At 39.2% G+C, this 22,120-nt stretch overlaps 1 protein-coding gene and 2 long non-coding RNA genes across 4 annotated transcripts in view; 2 read left to right on the top strand and 1 right to left on the bottom strand.

Moving 5' to 3' along the window:
• LOC148676381 (uncharacterized) overlaps positions 1 to 22,120 on the top strand; it is a 506,795-nt gene that overhangs the window by 421,362 nt on the left and 63,313 nt on the right. The gene's annotated exons all lie outside the window — the stretch shown is intronic.
• On the bottom strand, positions 913 to 13,068 carry LOC148676383 (uncharacterized). Of its 2 annotated transcripts, none has more exons than XR_015926624.1 (4): positions 12,934 to 13,068; positions 12,704 to 12,760; positions 12,465 to 12,597; positions 913 to 1,487 (listed from the first exon to the last, which is right to left on the bottom strand). It is a non-coding gene; the product is annotated as an uncharacterized LOC148676383 (long non-coding RNA). The 2 variants fall into 2 exon arrangements; XR_015926626.1 differs by lacking the exon at positions 913 to 1,487 and adding an exon at positions 11,427 to 11,825.
• Positions 12,702 to 20,734, top strand: LOC148676382 (uncharacterized). Its single transcript, XM_088607429.1, has 4 exons — positions 12,702 to 12,816; positions 15,676 to 15,833; positions 15,925 to 16,038; positions 16,152 to 20,734. The coding sequence occupies exons 1-4, from the start codon at positions 12,774 to 12,776 to the stop codon at positions 16,464 to 16,466; spliced, it is 630 nt and encodes a 209-aa protein (XP_088463555.1). The 5' UTR covers positions 12,702 to 12,773; the 3' UTR covers positions 16,467 to 20,734.

The following is a 22,120-nucleotide window of genomic DNA, read 5'->3' as shown; positions in this document are numbered from 1 at the left end:
GCGCTCCCTTTTTGATCAAGACCCAGATGTGTGCTGATTGGTTGAGAGTTTGGCGGGCATTGTAGACCCACGTGGTATTACCACGCCCTGCCAGTCCCTGATTGGTTGGTCAAGGTGAGATATGAGTCACTTAGTCTTGACACTTAGGAATGCAGTCCAGATGTCCATTCGGCACTCCCTAGACTGATAGGCGCCAATGCATGACCATTGATCATGATAGCCAGGCTTAGCTAAGTGCATCCCCCTTTGGGAGCTGGTTTCTTATCACAAGAAAACATCTTAAATCAGCTTGCATGAATTCTTTCTCTGTGGCTGCACCACAGAGATGGAGGGTGAGATGGGGCCTCTTTTAGGAGCATACCAACGCTTAATTCTGTCTTATTAACAAGCATTGCCGCTACAAATACATCGAATTAAGAAAGTTAGGTGTAGCACTTTAGATCTTTTTTTCTGAACCAGGGAAAATCTGATCATGTTTCTCTATAACAATAATAAAAAACTTTATTTTACATATCACCTTTAAAAGTGGCATCTCAAAGCAATACAGTAGATGGAAAAACAGTTAAAAGGGACCAAAGTAAATACCAGACAAACGCAAACGCGTTTTTAATAAAATGCTTTTATTCATTCAGCAGAGAGTGAGAGGGACATCCAGCAGAGAGAGACACACACACCGGTTCTGATTGACAAAAAGTATTTGTTTTTCTACATTCCTCTTGTCTAACAGGAATGTTTTGTTTGTGGACAGACTGTTAGACTAGAGGAAAAGAGCACCTCCTTCTACAAAGCATTTCGTTGATCTGATCACGAATTCTTTTCCAGTCGCATGAAGTAAGGGTTGAGAATCTCAGATTCACCATGGTACTAATGGTTTCCCGGAGATTGCAAGGCAAGGCACTTTTGCCTCTGGACCCATCGAAATTTACAGACGTGGTCCACCCCCAGTAAATTTCAAAAGTCACAAGATTTCGAAACACGAGGGCGGCGTAGCGGTCGGCTCTTGATTTCCCGTCTATGCCGATGCACTGCAAGTACAACCCCCCCTCCATCTCCTGAGTGATGGGTAACAGTTGGATATCTGGGAGAATTATTCGTCCCACTGGCGTCTGTGAATTCCGCTCTGTAAACGGTGCTTCCTGGGGGGAGATAGACGGCGGGGACAGCATCAACAGATTCCTGCCCGGTGGTGAGCGGAGAGGCCGGGATGGAGTGTCCTGAGGCGGTGTGTGCTCTGCGGGGGGCAGAGCTTCCGCCAGGCATCGCAACCTGCGCGGCTGGGAGAGGCACTTTTCGGGAGACAGCTGCTCAACTGTTTGACTGCTGGAACATACTGTCTCCTTCCTCTGCATTTTCAGGAGTGTATCTAGCCTCCCAATCCTCCCCAGTAATGCGTCGTACTGCTCCCGCTGCTTCTGAAAAGTCTCCACACAGGTGCTGCTTCTACAGGTTGGCACCCTGGCCAGTGGCCGAGAGCAGAGACCCACGGCCTGTGGCAAAATAACATAATTCATGTAAGAAATAAAGTCACACAGTAGTATTCATCAGTCGCGGAACAGACGTCAAAATAAACTTTTATTTTTTTCTGTCTTACCGCTTTCTTTTTTACTGTCCTGGTGGTAGATTTCGAAGATCGTTTCGCCCGTGCGGTGTTTTCTTGAAGAACAGGCTACAAAGAAATAATTATAATTGAAATTAAAATTCAAAACGGCAATAATACCTTGTAATATGCGCTGTAATCGCGTATTTCAGATGAAGTCTGCTGTATTTGCTTACCCTTCGCTCTTTGGAAGCTGGAGCGGCAGAAGCACCCCGTCTCTTCCCGTAAAAGGTCTTGGTCTCCATACTGTACTGTGGTCGCTGTAGTGCAGGTTCGCAGTTTTTATTGTGATGGGAGCTCACCCAGTCCCTTGGTGTATTTATGCTATATTCACATGTACGGCTAGAATGTTCATTGTCTTCCAATGAAAGGCGGGTGCCTTTTGCCAAAGTCAGGAGACATTAGAGGCTTACCACACCCGGACTGTTAAACCAATGCATTAGCACGTCAAAGCCCATTGAGGACCCGGGCGCAATAGTTGCTTTGTCCCTTGATTTACTGATCTTCATTAATTATTGAAATCGAGTTCCTACTCTTTGCAGACGACCTTGTCCTGCTGTCGCACAGAACAGAGGCTGCGCCAGAACCTGGCACTGCTGGAGCAGCACTGTCAGACCTGGGTGCCCACAGTCAATCTGGACAAGACCAGAGTTATGGTTTTCCAGAAAAAAAGCTAGACCTCAGGGAAACAGGTACAAATTCACACTTAACAACACATTAACACCTAACAACGGGAGCAGGGATGAATTAGGCCAGTACCCACTATTGTTAAACATACAGAAAAGAATATTAAAGTATTGAAGAATTGGCTTTAGTATTAGCCATACAGAACATTTAAGTGCCCCTTTTCCATTCAGCAGGTGCCTGAGCCGCTGTGTCCTATCTTCTGACAGTCGCCGTTGTGAATGTCTGTAGAGTGTATCTTATTTTTAGTACTATATTTTTGTATTATATTCCCTATTAATCAAATTCTAAGAGTATGTATCGGCTTGTCCCCTCCTCCCGCCCCTCTCTGTGTACAGTAGAGCCTCCTGTCCAGCCAGCACATGTCCACAGACATTCACAACAGCGACATATCATAAAACATTTGCACATATAGTTAAATTATTAGTTGTTTGTCAGGAAGTTAAAAAAAAACACTTGAATTACTTATCCAGTCTCTCAAAATAAAGTTATTTTTCAAGCAATGCAACAAACGTCGGGCAATGTGTTTTTTTTTAATCCAACATTGACAGCCACATCTTAAATCTTGTCAGTCAGCTATTTTTTCTCTATTTGAATTGTGGCTTACACATCGCACGACTTTAAAAGCTAGAAAGACAGGTTTCGATTCACATTAGCTGGCGAGCCTTGTTAACAAAAAAAACAGACAATACACAGGGAGGGGGAGGTCAAGCGAGAGAGAGAGTTTCTTACCCTCTGTCAAAAAACCCAAATAACCGGGGGCAGAGACTCTGGGGGGATCATTGCGTGGTACAGAGCGGAGCTCAGTCAATTCTTATGGAATGTGTTTTCTTTCTTCATTTTTCAGCATGGAATAAACCTGTTACTTGATTCATATGGATGCCTGGTTCCGCCGGGGATTCAAAACATTTTTTTTTTTTTAATCGGGTATCAAAGGGAATAGCAGTATTAATAATGTAACATGCCACTGTTTGTGCATGAACAAAGTTATACTGAGATTTCCTTAGATACGCGAGTTGGCCTGTCGTAGAAAGATTTACAGTACAGTAAACGTCTTTACTGTGCCCGTTGTAGATATTGAATTTTACCACTGAAGGGAAATCTTAGTAGCTGAGCATAAAAAGAATAGGAGCATACTGTAACGCGTGTGAAGGCCATAAACGATATTAATTTTGGAACATAAACATACAGTACTGTATATGGCTGGTCTTGGTACTTTAAAGTAAAAAATACACACCAGTATTCCATTTCTCCCTAAACATTTTAAGCATCGAAGTCTTTAACTAAAGAGATACCGGAGTCAACAAGCATACTTTTAGAATTTGATTAATAGGGAATATAATATGGAATCGCGTATCTAAAGAATTTAATAACGATATGATTATATTCGTGTACTGCGACAGGGCTGTGTAGGGCTGTTTCGCCTCCCTCTTCATGCGACTTCCCCTGTAGCCTACTGGTCTACGTGCCCGACTACCAACTCACGGGTTGTGTGTTCAAATCCAGCTAGTGCTGGACTTTTCTTTTAACAAACATTTCTTCAAAAAAATAGAATAGCGATATTATGGACAATCAATTGACTTTTATATTTCAAAATATCACAACATGATTGATTCTAAGTCATTTTTGATAACAATCAACAAACAAACATTTCTTTGAAAAAATGAGACGTTTCCCTTGGTCAGAGATATAAATATATCATATATAAATAAATTAAATTTAACTAACGTGAAATAGCGTGTGAAAAAGTGGTAGTTTTAAGCTTTTTCTGCTAATATAATATGGAATCGCGTATCTAAAGAATTTAATAACGATATGATTATATTCGTGTACTGCGACAGGGCTGTGTAGGGCTGTTTCGCCTCTCTCTTCATGCGACTGTACCAGGAAGAGGATTTCTTTCGATTCGAAACGTGTATTTTAAAAGTTTAAGAAGTAAAAACCTTACAGCGTACACAGATTTGTAAACTGATCAGGATCGTTATCTTTGTCTTATGCATAATAATGTACACCGCTCTGTCCAGGAAATTAATAATAAACTTTATTTTATATAGCGTTTTAAACGAATAAGTAATTAGATTGCTCATAAACCTAATCACTTGCTTTTTCTTTTTATTTAGGCTCAGATTTCAACTATAGATCATATTATTAATAACCATAATAACAACCAACCAACAAAAACAACCATATAAACATAATACCAACCAAAAGCATAGATAACGACCACAATACAAAATCAAATATATCAAACCATTATACTCTCGCAAATTCCACAAATTATCATAATCCCGCCCCTTATGCAAAACCAAACCCTCCTCCCGTCCCAGTTCATCCTCTTTATCATAAACAAAATCCACCTCAATTTTCAACATAAAGCATTACTGCTTACTGGGTTTTTGAGGGGGAGGTGTCTTTCGCTGGAAATCTCGCCTGCTTCTACTTTACGAGTACAACCCCCACTCTGCCGGAGTGCTGGCTGTGACGAATTAAACCGGTTTCACAGGTATTTTCAAAGTAGGAAGTACAGTGTTAAGTGATAGCTGGGATTCAATCACAGACCATGTGACATGGGAGTCAGGAAACTAACACACAGCGCCACCAGATTTGATAACGCTATAAAAACGCTATAAAATAATGTGACTAGGCACAGAACAAGTTTACAGCACAGTACAATAATAAATGCTGACCATGACTTTAGAAGCATAAATTACCTTACACTCAATTTAAACACAAGCTGTCTTTAGCCCTCTAAGCTGGTTCATACAGAAATGTAGAGATCCAGGCTCAGAACACACAGCTTCATTAGCGAATATATATGCAGGACAACTGGAGAAGACGTTTTACAGAGGATGGATTTTTAGAAACATCCCATCAGTGACATCACTGAAGTCAACTCCTAGGTACTGTAACTGTCGTGTGGATAGTTTCATCGCTTGTTTAGATAAAACTGCAAAACAAAAAACAACAACCCATATTGTACTTCTTTGCGGCTCTGTTTGCCCAAATCATATATTCACAACGTGAAATTAGAAAATAATATTACATAACCAAAATCCGCAATATGGAAACAGAACCTGTGTAATTGTTGATAGATGATGTACTCGTAACATTTTTGCAAGACGAACTACAACATTTAAAAAATGACTTGTATGTACTTGATATCTCTAATCAATCCGCTGCACTGCATTAAAACAAAATGAAAACTAAAATGCCCTGGGCATACCGTTTCGCGCTTCTTATCAGTTGCTCAAAAGTAATTTGACCGTATGAAATGCATAATATAAACCTAGAAACATATACGTGAGCAGTATTTACGTAGTATCGGTGTTAAGACATACCTCTCAAATACTGTTAATCAAGTTAAAAATATCTCAAGACCGATTCTGGTCATAATGAAACCATGTTTCGTGTATGTTTTCTTTAAAGTACCGAGACCAGCCATATACTGTATGTTTATGTTCCAAAATTAATATTGTTTATGGCCTTCACACGTTGCAGTATGCTCCTATTCTTTTTATGCTCAGCTACTAAGATTTCCCTTCAGTGGTAAAATTCCATATGAATATTCAATACTACAACGGGCACAGTTAAGACATTAAATATACATATACATACTGTATACAGTACAGTTTTCATACGGTAATATGTTTATGTTCCTAAATCAATCTCTTTTATGAGCATGTGAAAGGCATGGTGAATCGATTCTCAAAAATTACTGTACTTTGCATGATTGGAAACAAATGCGTGATTGCGAAATGCTGTGGTGTTACTTTTACAAAGACGGTCAATGAAAAAAAGAATGTTGACATGATCAGATTTTCCCTGGTTCAGAAAAAAAGATCTAAAGTGCTACATATAACTTTCTTAATTATTAAATGTATTTAAAGCAGTGAACCCATGTAGGTGTACATGAATATAATCATATCGTTATTAAATTCTTTAGATACGCGATTCCATATTATATTAGCAGAAAAGCTTAAAATTACCACTTTTTCACACGCTATTTCACATGCTAGTTAAATACTTCGATGCTTAAAATCGTTAGGGAGAAATGGAATATGGGTGTGTATTTTTCCTTTAAAGTACCGATTCCTGGAATCTGACTGGCTAACACCCTTCTGAAGTGGTTCCATAAAATCTGGTATACGGAAAAGAAAGCGTTGATACATACAAGTATCTTTTAATACAGTCTTTGCTGTGCTCTTGAGGATCCTTGTGATATTTTGAGCTCTGGTTGAATGATAAGTGTCGCATTTTAAATCATTTTCGTAGTTAGAAATTATGAAACGCCCTGTTAAAAGCAAGGAAGTTTTTATGGCCGTTGAAGTAAAACAAAATGCTTGACAAAGTATGGCTTGGACAGATTCCAAGTGCTTGTACAAATGTGCTAAAGAAATTATACTTTGAGTATACAGCTTGTCCAAAGTCATCCATTATTAATACTATTAGTAATATCTTCGGTAAACGTTTTTATGCATAAATATTTCTGATAAAGGTAGGTTGTGTACTTTTGTCCAACTGAGCAATCTTGCTTTCATAAAATAAACCAACATTTTAATGACTGATGATTTACATGCTGTAATACACAGTTCAAAGTTAAAAGCTCAAATGCTGTACATGAGAGGTTAAGCTCCCCCTGGCGGTTTTACAAGGTGACGCCGGATAGTTTCCGGCATGACGTCAAATGACGCGCGATCAACCACGTGATACTGTGTGATACTGCGTGACACCGCGTGATACCGCGACACGCCCACCGGGGTATGCCACGAAATACCCCACCCATTTTGAATTGCTGCATCTGTATAACATTTTAACTAAAATAAATCAATGAAATCGACTTTAACATGCTAATGCGTTGGTGTAACAGTCCAGGCATGGCAAGCTTCCAATGTCAACTCGACTCGATTGGAAGACAATGAACATATTCTAGCCCTAAATGAATTAATAGCAAACATGGTTTACATAAAAGACATTTTTCCTAGAAAGTTTATAATAATACGATCTATAGTTGAAATCTGAGCCTAAATATAAAGAAAAAGCATTTTCAGAGAGCAATCACGCTGTGTTTATGTAGAAAAAGCGATTAGGTTTATGAGCAATCTAATTACCTATTCGCTTAAAACGCTATATAAAATAAAGTTTATTTAAAGATGAATGATAAGTGTCGCAGTTTAAATAATTTTCATAGTAGGGCTTGGACAGATTCCAAGTGCATTTTTGCAATTTACGTTGCATTGTCCAATGTGCTGCTGTAATACAGTTTGGAATACAGTAAGTCTAAACTGTATCAGCTTTATTTATGGGTTGCAATTTAGAAAAAGTCAAAAACCGCACTCAAAATGCAATTTAGAGCTTTCTGGAGAGAGGAGACACCCAAATTAATAATGTAACATGCCACTGTTTGTGCATGAACAAAGTTATACTGCTATTTTCCTTAGATACGCGATTAAAAAAAATATATTTTTTGAATCCCCGGCGGAACACATTCCATAAGAATCATCGCTTTTATATATCGCCTTTAAACACATATATGTAAACACTCGTTTACAATTTAAATCAAAACGCAATACAAATGTTTATTTTGTAACGCATAGGTGACTATTCTTTGTTATTAAAAAAGACTTAAATTCGATCATGTTGTGATATTTAGAAATATAAATTTGTTTGGTGCAAGTGAGGTTTTATTTAGTCTCTGACCAAGGGAAACATTTCATTTTTTCAAAGAAATGTTTGTTAAAAAATAAAGTCATAGTTACATGGGATTCGATCACAGACCATGTGACATGGGAGTCAGGAACATAACCCACAGCGCCACCGGCGCGGTCACATGCTGAGTGCTGAAAAAGCACTACAGAAACATTATCGACAGACAATGTACAGATTTGATAAAGCTATAAAATAATGTAATTAGGCACAGAACAAGTTTACAGCACAGTACAATAATAAATGCTGACCATGACTTTAGAAGCATAAATTACCTTACACTCAATTTAAACACAAGCTGTCTTTAGCCATCTAAGCTGGTTCATACAGAAATGCAGAGAACCAGGCTCAGAACACACAGCTTCATTAGCGAATACATATGCAGGACAAGTGGAGAAGACGTTTTACAGTGGATGGATTTTTAGAAACATCCCATCAGTGACATCACTGAAATCAACTCCTAGGTAACTGTCGTGTGGATAGTTTCACAAGAATCAGACAAAGGTTTAAGCATCGCTTGTTCTAGATAAAACTGCAAAAAAAAATAACAACCCATAATGTACTTCTTTGCGGCTCTGTTTGCCCAAATCATATATTCACAACGTGAAATTAGAAAATAATATTACATAACCAAAATCCGCAATATGGAAACAGAACCTGTGTAATTGTTGACAGATGATGTACTCGTAACATTTTTACAAGACGAACTACAACATTTAAAAAATGACTTGTATGTACTTGGTATCTCTAATCAATCCATGGTGACATAGTTAAAGCAGAGTCCCAGCACAAAACGAAACTAAAACGCCCTGGGCATATCATTTCGCGCTTCTTATCAGTTGCTCAAAAGTAATTTGACCGTATGAAATGCATAATATAAACCTAGAAACATATATGTGAGCAGTATTTACGTAGTATCGGTGTCAAGACATACCTCTCAAATACTGTAAATCAAGTTAAAAATATCTCAAGACCGATTCTGGTCATAATGAAACCATGTTTCGTGTATGTTAAGTACCGAGACCAGCCATATACAGTATGTTTATGTTCCAAAATTAATATCGTTTATGGCCTTCACACGCGTTGCAGTATGCTCCTATTCTTTTTATGCTCAGCTACTAAGATTTCCCTTCAGTGGTAAAATTCCATATGAATATTCAATACTACAACGGGCACAGTAAAGACGTTTACTGTAAATCTTTCTACGACAGACCAACGGACCACGAGTGCCCCTGTCGGTCAACCAATCACGTACCGCGGTACCCCGCGTCATCTTGCGTCAAAATGTGCGACGCCGTAGCCAATTACCTCCGGTACGTGTCTGTACCGCCCACTTTGAATGGCTGCATCTGTAAGTCTGAACATGGCCATGCAGACACTAGCGATGGTCACAAACTGAAATGGGTCGATGCACACAACGCAGGCTGCCCCTGACTCAGTCACACGCGTCTGTCTGGTCATATTCATGACCTCGTCCTGGAACCTGACACAGCCTTCTCTTAGAATTGCCACATCCAGCTGGCAGTAGCGTTTCAACTCTTTCTCTAAGTTAAACACACTTCCCTTGCATTCTTCAGACCAAACCAAAAACTCGGCTCTCTCGCTCGGCAGCATGTAGTTAACGCCGTAAAGTTCTGGTGGCGGCTTTGGGCTTACATAATTTTGGTTTTCTGAAGTGTTCATCAAGTGTGGAAAATGACCCTTACCCCCAGGGAACCCCATGGCTGATGGCAGTTTGCTTAATTTCATAGGGAGAAAGTTTAGAGAATCAATAAATGTTCAGAGCTTTTAAGGTCATACACATTATATTACCACCCTGATTAATTCGTTCAACGTCCATCTTTTCATGTCTGATTACTAGGTAATTGTCATATCCCTTGCCATTGTGCAATATGAAAGTATGGTTTTTGAAACGACTATCAATAATTTACACACAAAATCCTTTAGACAAGTTTCACCATAAAATTCCCAGCTTCGTTTATTGTTAATATGAAGGGCGTGGACGTAATTTGGTATGTGTGTCCCCGTTTCTTTCATGCATTCAAAGTCGAAAAAAATGTACTTGTTTGAAATTTTGGAGTTGTCAAAAGGCTGTACGTAGCACAAATGTGTGTCAGGGGTATCGATCACGTTGTTACAACGCGAGCACAGTTTCTCTTTACATTTTCGACTTGCGAGGTTATAAACCCCACATTTCTCACAAAAGGCCCTGCGCTCACACTTACTAACACCCGTCGCCGCATTCTGAAAGAGTTTCGCCGAACACTGAGAGCTACGACAAAAGACCTTACATGCCGGACAATTCTGAATTTCTGCATCAATTTCGCAACACTGGGGATCTAAACAGGTTTTACAAACTTCAACACAGGCCTGTGTGTTCCAGTGACTATAAGCGGCATGACAGTTAGTGCAAAAATATGCTGCCCCCACAAAAGCTTTAATATTTAAAACCCCGTAAAAATGCTCTTCATGTAGTAGAACAAAAAGTATTTTAGAATTTGGTGATGTGGGCCCCGTTGTAAAATATTTCCAATCACCCTGGTCATGGTACAAAATTTTAATGACCACCTTTAAATGTTTTTCAAAAGCTGTAATGCATGACAAACTAATTTTCTGATTCTCTGGAAAACCCAACTCTTTGTGCATTCGTTTAGCGCCCTGTAACATTTCCCCATCGGTACAACCTTCATTTAGCAATCCGTACACACTCCCGGCGAAACACAGATTACCACCTGTGTAATTTAAGTCTATAAGGTGCGTTTTTTCCCTTCAATTACCCTGCTGTACAGAACGGATTTAAATATTCTGCTGGCATCCCCCTGCATATTCCTAACTATCGTCACCACTAATCGGAGGCTGTAATCGGTGAAAACTTCTGTGTGGCTCTGTAAGAGGTCTGAGATGTAGTAAAAAAATCTGCATGAGAACAAGGGTTTGTTAAAACAACCCGAAGTCAAACGCAGCTGTACAAAATCATTCACCCCGATGTTTGGAGAAAGTTCATCAATATTCTCTGGACTGCACCATGCACAGCATCTATAGCCTGTACATACGAGGCTATTCTGTCAAGATTAACAAAACGAAATTCTTCATAGTGCTCGGTTCCTCTAAAATTATTATAACTACGAATACGCTCCAGGAAAATTAAGGGGTCTCTATTCGCGCCAACACCGTCACCAACCTGATTCATATCATTCATCACAACTGCCATCCTGTTCTGCTACAGCACCACGGCGCGCTAAGTTATTTTCCACCAATGCATTCTCATTGTGGGGTTCGGGCTGTCCTTGGGAAATCTGATGCCTCTCTCTGAATCTTTTACGTCTCAACAAACATGCTTTTGCCAGTTTAATTATTTTATTAATGTACAAACACTTGATGTTGGCAAGAGGTCGGTATTTTAAACACTTTTTAAACCGCATGCTTAGTCATTTATCCCTGGGGATCTTCGCCAATGAACCATGAAATATCATCATCAGGTTGTGAAATCCTGAGTTTAGAGCTGCATCCTCTGTAGAAATTACGTCTAAGAGGCTAGTAGCGTAAACCAGGATCGGTTTTGGAAACAAGGAATGTACACCTGCTAAAGCCGCTCTTAGACGCTCTAAATCTTGTTTTTTATACACCTCATTAGTGCTCACAGTTGATAGTAACTGTGTAATACACCGCACTGAATCTAGCACATCACCAAACACCAAGTCTCTAATCGCGTTATGATTTCTCTCCAAAGGCTTGACACGTTTGGATTTGGTCAGCGTATTAACGGCCGTCTTCTACGCTGTCACCACCTTAGGGCCTGACGTTTCCTCCACACTTTTTTCACAGCTCGTCGATACAGCTGCTGTGTGAATAAAAATAAAATACTTTTTAATAAAACGCCAGTGTACCATATCTCAAAATCAGAAAAGTACACTATGATAAATATAAAAGACTTTTCAACACACCAATCAATGCAATCTAAACGGTCAAAATCAGAAAACTACGATAACTAGGATAAAAACACCACACATGTGGCGCATCCTTACACAAAGGGCTGCGGGTGAATGGAACAAGTTACCCGGCCATGTTGTTCCACCGGTTTTCTTTAAGACAGTGGTGGCGCTACTGGGTCAAGCGGTATGATTAACGGCATATAGACACATGGCGCAGACCAGTCGCTTATAACTTTAAAGTCTTAAAGGCTAAGCAGTTTAAAAATAAGGCTTTTTAATAACCCAAAACAGAAAACTACTTGAACTAGGATCTTTCAAAGAATTAACATTCTAACAAAAGAAGTAACTGTTGCAAGAAGAGGTTCAGTTTATTTTTTGAAGGTTCGGGTTCTGCACGGAAAGGGAAAATACCATTAGTGAAAGAACTCAACACCCCAAATTACCAAAAAATAGAAAACGGTGGGAATTTTTATTAGTTATAGACACCTTTAAATGTGCATGCTAAAAGAATGTTTTATAACACTACACAGACAATCCTTAATACCGACCTCTTCTCCCAGGCGATCTGGTAATTGCTCTGCACCCTCTGGTATAACGTGAACATCTGCATGTGTCTCCACAAGGTTTTGAGGGGGTATTGTAAAGCTTTTTTAAACATGTAGCTCGTTCCCTCCCCAGCGTCTGTGAAATAGACACACGCGTGTATTGATGTGGAGAAAGTTCTCGTGTGTCTTTAAGACGGACATGGCCATAAAGCGTTATTCAAAACATTGTCGTAATTACTCACCAGCGTTGCGGTGTGTTGTCATAACTGGTCTTTTTACAGTTGTTGTTTTCGGTGCATCTAATGGAAAAGAATGGATACACGCAGTCACGGCCACATTACGGAAAAACTCCCTGGTAATTCCATTATAATAATTCAATATTGCATAGTATACAAATATTATACAACGTTTTGCAACTATAGCTAACAACATGTCAACATGAGACATGCACTGTGACGTTACATATACATACCTGGCTAATTCTGGAAATCCTCGTCTTAGTCTATCAAATCGAGCAGTGTTAAATCTGTAAATAAACTGTCTTCAGACTGTTGAAATTGATCGGTGTGATCCATTCTGACAAGTTAGTCGATAACGCGAGACTGAAAGAATTGGAATCCAGCCAAAACTTTGCATGTTACACCGCTGGTTCTTATACCCCCCGATAAACAGACTCTTCTAAGAAACACGTTTTCCACATGTCCCCCCCATAAATCCTTTAACCTTAGGTATCATGGGGCATGCACGTGCTGGGCTTTAGAAATTATTTTAAGAAACATTTTTAGAAAACGTTTTAGACAGTTATAATGTTAAAATCTATATTATTTTAAGACATACAACTGTGTCTAAATTTCATAGCTGTTAAAACGTGATGAAAATGTGCCACGGTGTCTGTGTTTGATTCACCAAGAGACCACTAAGAATATTATTAAGAAAAATGTTTTTTATTAACGGTATCGCTATAAGAAAATGTATCTATTCTTTATAGCGACGTGTTCACAAACCAACCTTGACGTTTTGAGGTTTTATTTTTTCGCAATGCGATGTTAAGAACATTTTTGTGTGAAATACATGTGGTGATTATAAATTAGAAAACTTTACATTAATAAAAACCTAAAATGTATACACAAAACAGCATTTAAAACAAATTAAAAACTCTAACTCCTATGTCCGTCCGTTTATTGTCACTGTTAATTGTACCCGCTTAAAATTTAAAGAATTTATGAACTTTCGCTATGAGGTCAATTTTAGCACCCCCCCCATGACTCCGGTATGTGTGCACATGTGTTTTCTAGTGTAGCGCTGAGGCTTATTAATAAGGCAGAATTAAGTGTTTCTGAGCTTCCCAAATGAGGCCCCATTTCTCTGTTCATCTCTGTGGTGCAGCCACAGAGAAACCATTCATGCAAGATGTTTTCTTTTGATAAGGACAGCTCCCAAAGGGGGATGCACTTAGCTAAGCCTGGCTATCATGATCAATGGTCACCCATTGGCGCCTATCTGTCTAGGGAGTGCCAGTTGGACATCTGGACTGCATTACTAAGTGTCAGGACTAAGTGACTCATATATCACCTTGATCAACCAATCAGGGACTGGTAGGGCCGAGTAACCCACGTGGGACTCTGATGCCCATGGAACTTTCAGCCAATCAATGAGCTGAAGTTCCTCCAGGTAAAACAGGCAACACAGAGAGCCTGGGAGATTCAGATTCAACAAGATTCAGAAGGGATTCTGGAGAGGATTCTGTGGACTATTCTAAAGGGAATTCAAAGGAGAATCCCAAGGGCAGGACATTCTCTCAGCGCGCCTCCTGACCATCCTGAGACTCAGCCCGGACAACCACGGAACGGCCAGTGTGTCCGAGTGCCAGAACTTTCCTTTGTTCTAAGAGTCTAGAGTGGAGGTTGCTAGAGAGTAACCAGCAGCAGGCCTCGTGAACAGGTCGGAACTGTGGAAAGCTGAATCACTATTCAGAACTAGCTCTTCATCAGGAACGAACCGGTCCTCTTCCTGATTTGCTGGGACCCACAGTCATCTTTTGTCCTGTGCACAAACTTTGCTAGTTAAAGCCAACACTAACTAGCCGGTCAGTGAGCATCAGCAGCGCACCGTCGCAAGCCGCACAGCACAGCCTGGCACCGAGCCAGAGAGCGCGGATTGGACAGCAACAAGCCTGCAACTGTTTCTTTGTGCCCGCAGGAGATCTGAATCCCCAGAGATTGGATGAGTATTCAACTTCAATGCATTACAGCTCGAGAATTCAATTGTTATCCCAACCAGTTGATATCAATTTAATTCCTAAGAGTTATGTACTTGTTTCGAGTATCTAATGTAGAAGTTATAACCAAGTTCATTTATGAAACGGTCTTAATGAATGATATACTGAACGTATGTCCTCTTGATATATGTAACACTTCGTAACTGATTGAATATATATCTTTTGTATTCTGATAACCCTCTCGATAAGATCTGTTAGTTTAAGGCATATTCTATGTATTAATAAATGTATCCTCGTGTATTAGTACCTGTGTGTGTGCGTTGTTTGAGTTATGTCGCATGGTTGGACTCTAAAGCCATCAAAAGAACCAACTTTGTGATTTACTGCTACAATTAATAATTGTCTCAGTAAATGCCCAAACCCTACAGAACTGGTGCCTTCAGAGAGCCACTAACATTACATATTTGGCGTCCCTGAACGGCTATGAATCACTACACTAGATAAAACCATACATTGTCTCTGCACTCCAGAGCCTTTAACTACCATGACGCCAACCCCCCTCACAACTCCCAAAGATCTCTAATACATATAATATAATTATTTTAAAACTTTAAGACCAGTCTGTTAAAATATAAAGAACAACACCACCTAATTTGTTGCCTGTTAATACTTTAAAGACTTTTACGCACGCAGTGCGTGGAAATTCATTTCAAACTTTTGAAAAAGCTGTTGCGAATGTGTTATTAAAAATAAGCTGTGTCTTATTACATTATTTTAAAACTTTAAGACCAATCCCGCATGTTTAAAAATTTATTTTCTGGGCAAACACATAATTTGTGTTTGTGTTGTGTGTTAATACTTTTAAAGTTTAAAACTTATAAGCTGATAAGTGAATACTTTTCGCTCTCGATAAAATGCATGGGGTTTTGTGTGTGTGTGTGTGGGGGGTCATTCTAAAACACCACAACCAATTGAAAAATGTCTTGTGTTATGTAGGTGTGGTTACACCATTGGTTCATATTCTTAAACGATCTGGCTTGACACTGTCGCAGCGTGTCCATGGATCTGTCAGACACCACCCCGGTGTTGGTAGCTACAAAGATGGCTTCTTTGTGTGGAGAAACATCGGGTTCTATACTCTACGAAGTGAAGAGGTAAGCTGCTATAATATTTTTTCAGATCGTGGAATTGTTGTTTCAATCAGCGCTTAGCATATGTCATTTTAATAGTTGATCTTCTTTTTAGCAAAACCTGGCCCCTCCCTCTGGGACGTGTGACAGCAACTGTCGTGTGAGTTCGGATGGGGAACCTGCCCATGAACAACTGCCTGGTGGTGGTGATGATACCTCTCTACAAATGGTAAATATTAACGAAAAACCCCAGCTCAAAAGAGGTGTTAAATGATAGATATTTTAGGTACAAAGCATGTCTACTTATTTTGTTAAGCCTTTCTTTTCTTTTTCCTTTAATAGAATAAAGAAGAGGTTGACGCATCAATCTTCAAACTACCATCGCGCCTGAATGTTTCTTGTTTATGCTTGTGTGTTCGTTCAAATGTTAATAATGATGATGCTCAACCAAGTTTAGCTAACGATGTCCCTAATGAACCCGATGTTATGGCCCAGATTGTGAAAGCAGTAGTTTATTGTTTATCTCGTCCTTCGGATGAGACGTTAAACCGAGGTCCTGACTCTCTGTGGTCATTAAAAATCCCAGGGCATTTCTCGAAAAGAGTAGGGGTGAACCCCAGCATCCTGGCCAAATTTCCCATTGGCCCTTACCAATAATGGCCTCCTAATAATCCCCCTCTATGAATTGGCTTCATTACTCTGCTCTCCTCCCCACTGATAGCTGATGTGTGGTGAGCGTTCTGGCGCACTATGGCTGCCGTCGCATCATCCAGGTGGATGCTGCACATTGGTGGTGGTGGAGGGGAGTCCCCATTATCTGTAAAGCTCTTTGGGTGTAGTGTACAGAAAAGCACTATATAAGTGAAAACAATTATTATTATTATAATTATTAATTATTATGACCTCTCCAAGATAGACCGTACAGTTGGGTTTCCTCATCAGGGGAAGCAATAAGAATATCATCGACATACTGAATGATCACAGAGGAAGTAGGTGCTGTGTCAGAGCCATGTGATTTATCCTGTATAGTTAAAGTAATTCATTTTAAATGCTGCAGGGCTGTCCCAGTTAACATCTTGTACTTTTGGAAGCCAAACTTGCTGCCCCCCCCCCACTCCAGTGGCCTCCTGCCATCTCACCATATACTGTACACCACACCGCTGAGCAGTGAAATGAGACAAGCATGACAGTTGTGCTCCTGTATCCCATAACATAGAAGCAGATACCCCATTAGTAGTACATTTTATTTTTACCTCATTTTGCTTAATGAACTGGGACAGACTTAGGGAGGCTACAAGGGAGCTCTCTAGTTTAACAGATTTCTCAAAGACTGTTTATCATCCTCAGACAAATCTCTTTAAGCTGGGAGCTTAAATTTTTCCCTGTCAGCTGAGCCACAGGGCAGATCCCCGCTTTTCTTCATCCTGCATGTCCTTTCTGCAGACTCTCTTAAAATGACCTGTTTTTTTTCTTTATAATAATTGCACACCAGAGATCTCACTGGTCACCCTGTCTATTTAGTTTCTGAGATTTAACCAATTTCTGTAGAATCCAACCCATTTTAACTGTTCCAACTTAGCGTACATATTTCTCTCAATCTGTCGGCAGAGTTAGCCAGTTCTGCAAATTTCATTGTGGTGTTATCCACTAGGTCATGATTCTGAATCTACAGCGTTTTAGCGATATCTGGTTTCAAGCCATTTAAATAAATCTGATTTATGTTACACCGGTGCTGGTGCTTCAATAATTGAGCTGAACACTTTGTGAAGCGAGTGTCTGAGATGGCAAACAAGTCTGTGAAGCGAAGTCCAAACGAGCAAAATCCAAGGGTCGAAAGGAGAGGCCAAAATCTGTGAAATCACTCAGGTTAAGCGCTTGGTGAGAGAAAGCATGCAAGCGGTGAACTGACTAACCTGTGACTCAAAATACCAAGCGAGGAAGTGTTGAAGCAAGGAGCTTCAACAGTGAAAATAGGGATGTGATTGGATAATGAGGTAACAAGGGCGATTAATGTGGTCAGGTGTGGTGCAAGGTTGTAACAATTAACTACCGAGGAGGAGGGCACACAAATTCCTAAAACACACATACACATCTAGAATATTTTTTTCTTACTACACCCTTTAATAACTTTCTTACGTTATTAGATTATGTATTATGATTCATGAACATTTTAGTTATTATTTAAAGTTTTGTTTTTAGTGTAAATGTGCAGTATTATGTTTTACTTTACATGGATCTGTTTAAAAGTGTAACTTTTCATAAGCACAACATCACTTATTCCAATATCTGTCTGTTTATCCTTACACCACTGCTCATACACTTTCTGACCACCCTGCTCAGACCAAACACCATCTGAAAGTCCATAATTCTTTTTCAGCTTTTCCTCACTTACTCTAAGCTTTCGTCCTTTCTGACACCCAGTCGGAAACTTCCACTACTTTCTCCCTTGCACCAGCTCAACCTGCTGGGTTTTATGCAACCATGTACCAACTAATCCTGCTGGGTTTACCGCAACCAGATAACAACTAATCCTGTTGGGTTTACCGCAACCGTACACGATCATCTGGCTGGGTTTACCATAACCGTGTGTGCCAGACCGTTTCTGGTCTTACTGCTACCTGCCCGATTACTACACCAGTGTCTTCCCCAGGCCAGGGGGTAATCTGCCTTCCGAATTACTTATTCATCCACACCAGTCCTGAGCACAGGAAAGCTTCATACAGTGGTCGAAAGATTTCAGGACTTTTTTTAGAAAAGAGGAGACCTTATCTCTTGGTTAAATGCACGCTAAAACCATCTCTCCTGGGGCTCCATGGGTCTTTCCTGCGCCGGTGGAGGAACCTGCTTGCAATGCCAAATTATTGTAACAGAAGAGTTTTTGCTCTGGGATGAGAGTGGAAACAGACAGGCTTTATTGGATGCATACAAGGAGCACTTCAATAGTAGAGATGTTCAGAAAATGCAAAGAAAGCACTTACCTTTATACTGCTCAGTAACGTCAAGATTTCCATGGTTACAAGGAATTTGTCAGGGTGTATGGTTAAGATCATGTTTCATAACGATCAACTATTAAGATAAGTTTGTGGTTAGCTGTCTGGCCAGAATTCCAGAGATCAAGGTGCCTTCCCTCCCTTACAGCCTTGAGATAAGCTAAAGTGTCAAAGATAAACAAAACTCCATAGGACTAACAAGTAGTTTCTTCACATTCATGAAATTATTAATGAAAAGAAACCCCTAAGCAAATCAAGATGTTAGGTAATGGAGGAAGGAGATTAATTGAGAAATACACCCTGATAAGAGATTAAGTGCCGAGTTTATCTAATTTCACTTTGATACATTGACCCTTTGCTATTAATGTTGTTGAATAAAATTCTGATTGAAATTAAATAGTTTTGTTTTTTTGTCGGATGGAGTGAGGCCAACGTCACAGGAATGCCAAAGGAGAGCAAAGAAAAAATGATTTTAGACCATTTTTGTTTTGTAATGTGAACTCCATTATTAGTCATTTTTTTCTATTTTCATACTTAATTGTGTTAAATCCCTCTGCACTAAAGCTACTACTTCAGTCCTGTTCACTCATTTAGGATATCATAAAGAATCACAAAATTCTCTCATAAAGAATTCATCATTAATCACACAAAATATTTAGAAACAATTGGCAACAATATTTTCTAAAGTGGAGACTGAGGGGAATTAACTAAAAGTTTTACGAATAGTTTGTATTATATCTTTTTGGATATGTAATTCTTTACTTATATTTTACTAGCTCCATCTCAGGATGTCTTGTCTCAAAAGATAATGTAGTCGCACTGTATCTTTACGCATAGCTGACATAGTTCTCAGGGAAATGTGACCTATCCTGGAACAAATGGTCTATTCGGTTAAAAGCAGAAGGGCTTGTCATGCAAGCCAGCAGTAAAGAAAATATAGGTACTGGTCAGCTTTCTAGAATGACCATATATAGCCACAATGCAAGCAAAGATTCATGTGGGAGTGTATCTTGTATCGTCTGTTCACTGTATAAAAGAGCACTGTAAGCGTTGTCTTTTGAGTCTTGCGTGCAAGAGCAAGACTCCCATATGCACATGAAATAAAGACGACTTTCAACACATAAACTCTCGGCTGATACCCTTTGTTTGGCACAACAATGCTGAGGGACAACTTTTTTCCAATTATAGAATTTAATTTGTAACCATCTATAAGTGATGGTTTCATGATTAAGAATTTCTTCACTGAATTCTTTAATTTAAAAGTTAAACAAAGGAGGGAAGAAGGGTTATTTTTACAATTGCCTGTAACTGGAGAACAGCTTATCAATATGTTGAAACTGTACCATAAAAGTGAAGACCTGTTACACCTTTAAGTGAGCTAGTGCTGTTGTTTACTATGTTGTGTCGTGTGACTCGTGTGAACTGAAGAGTTATAGAGGAGAAATGTTGTGTATCGCCTCTTTTTATATTTGTTAAAATGTTCCAATTTAAATGCTATATGGAATATATTATTAATGATATTAATAATGAATGACCATGGACGAGCTGTAAGGTGAAGAGTTATAGAGAAGACACTTGAGTCTTGTATTTTCAGCTTGGAGTTAACCTTGGCTATATTTTGTACGTAGCCAGCTGTTTAAAAATAGTTTTTTTTATTATTATAGCTTGTTGCGAATGTTTACATCCGCAATAAGAAAATTTATAGTTTGTGTAGCGGCAATGCTTGTTAATAAGACAGAATTAAGTGTTTCTCTGCTTTCCCAAATGAGGCCTCATTTCTCTGTTCATCTCTGTGGTGCAGCCACAGAGAAACTATTCATGCAGGCTGATTTAAGGTTTCCTTTGATAAGGTTTCCTAGGACAGCTCCCAAAGGGGGATGCACTTAGCTAAGCCTGGCTATCATGATCAATGGTCATCCATTGGTGCCTATCTGTCTAGGGAGTGCCAGATGGACATCTGGACTGCATTCCTAAGTGTCAGGAGTAAGTGACTCATACAGATGCAGCCATTCAAAATGGGTGAGGTATTTCGCGGCATACCACGACACGCCCACCGGGGTATCACGCGGTATCACGTGTGTCACGTGACTAACTATCCGGCGTCTCCTTGTAAAACCGCCAGGGGGAGCTTAACCTCTCATGTACAGCATTCGAGCCTTTAATTTTGAACTGTGTATTACAGCATGTTAATCATCAGTCATTCAAATGTTGGTATATTTTATGAAAGCAAGATTGCTCAGTTGGACAAAAGTACACAACCTACCTTTATCAGAAATATTTATGCATCAAAGCCTTTACTGAAGATATTACTAATAGTATTAATAATGGATGACTTTGGACAAGCTGTATACTCAAAGTATAATTTCTTTAGCACATTTGTACAAGCACTTGGAATCTGTCCAAGCCATACTTTGTCAGGCATTTTGTTTTACTTCAACGGGCATAAAAACTTCTTTGCTTTTAACAGGGCGTTTCATAATTTCTAACTACGAAAATGATTTAAAATGCGACACCTATCATGAAAAGAAAAAAATACACACCAGTATTCCATTTCTCCCTAAACATTGTAAGCTTCGAAGTCTTTAACTAACGTGATACCGGAGTCAACAAGCATACTTTTAGAATTTGATTAAAAGGGAATATAATATGGAATCGCGTATCTCAAGAATTTAATAACGGTATGATTATATCCGTGTACTGCGCCAGGGCTGTGTAGGGCTGTTTCGCCTGCCTGCTTATGCGAGCTGTCTTGTAGCCTACTGGTCTAGGTGCGTGACTACCAACTGGCAGGTTGTGTGTTCGAATCCAGCTGGTGCTGGACCTTTCAGTTTTATTTATTTATTTTTTAATCGCGTAACATAAACATATTACCGTATGCAAACTGTACTGTATACAATATGTATATGTATATTTAATGTCTTAACTGTGCCCGTTTAAGTATTGAATATTCATATCTAATTTTACCACTGAAGGGAAATCTTAACATAAACATACAGTATATGGCTGGTCTCGGTACTTTAAAGAAAAAAATACACACCAGTATTCCATTTCTCCCTAAACATTGTAAGCTTCGAATGAAACCACTAAATAAAGACATAAATATAGAAATCTTAAGATTTGTTTTATTTAATGTTGGTAGCAGGATGAACTGTCAGAGTGTATATTTTGTTGCAAAGTTGCTACAAGATGTTAACAGTGAAAAAGGTATTTAGAAATGAGTTATTTCAAGATGAAAAAGAAAACATACACGAAACATGGTTTCATTACGACCAGAATCGGTCTTGAGATATTTTTAACTTGATTTACAGTATTTGAGAGGTA

The sequence above is a fragment of the Lepisosteus platostomus genome, chromosome 2, assembly GCF_059453375.1.
Source record: "Lepisosteus platostomus isolate fLepPlt1 chromosome 2, fLepPlt1.hap1, whole genome shotgun sequence".
Taxonomy (NCBI): domain Eukaryota; kingdom Metazoa; phylum Chordata; class Actinopteri; order Semionotiformes; family Lepisosteidae; genus Lepisosteus; species Lepisosteus platostomus.
Note: the sequence above shows the minus strand (reverse complement) of the source record. Positions and strands in the feature narration are given on the sequence as shown.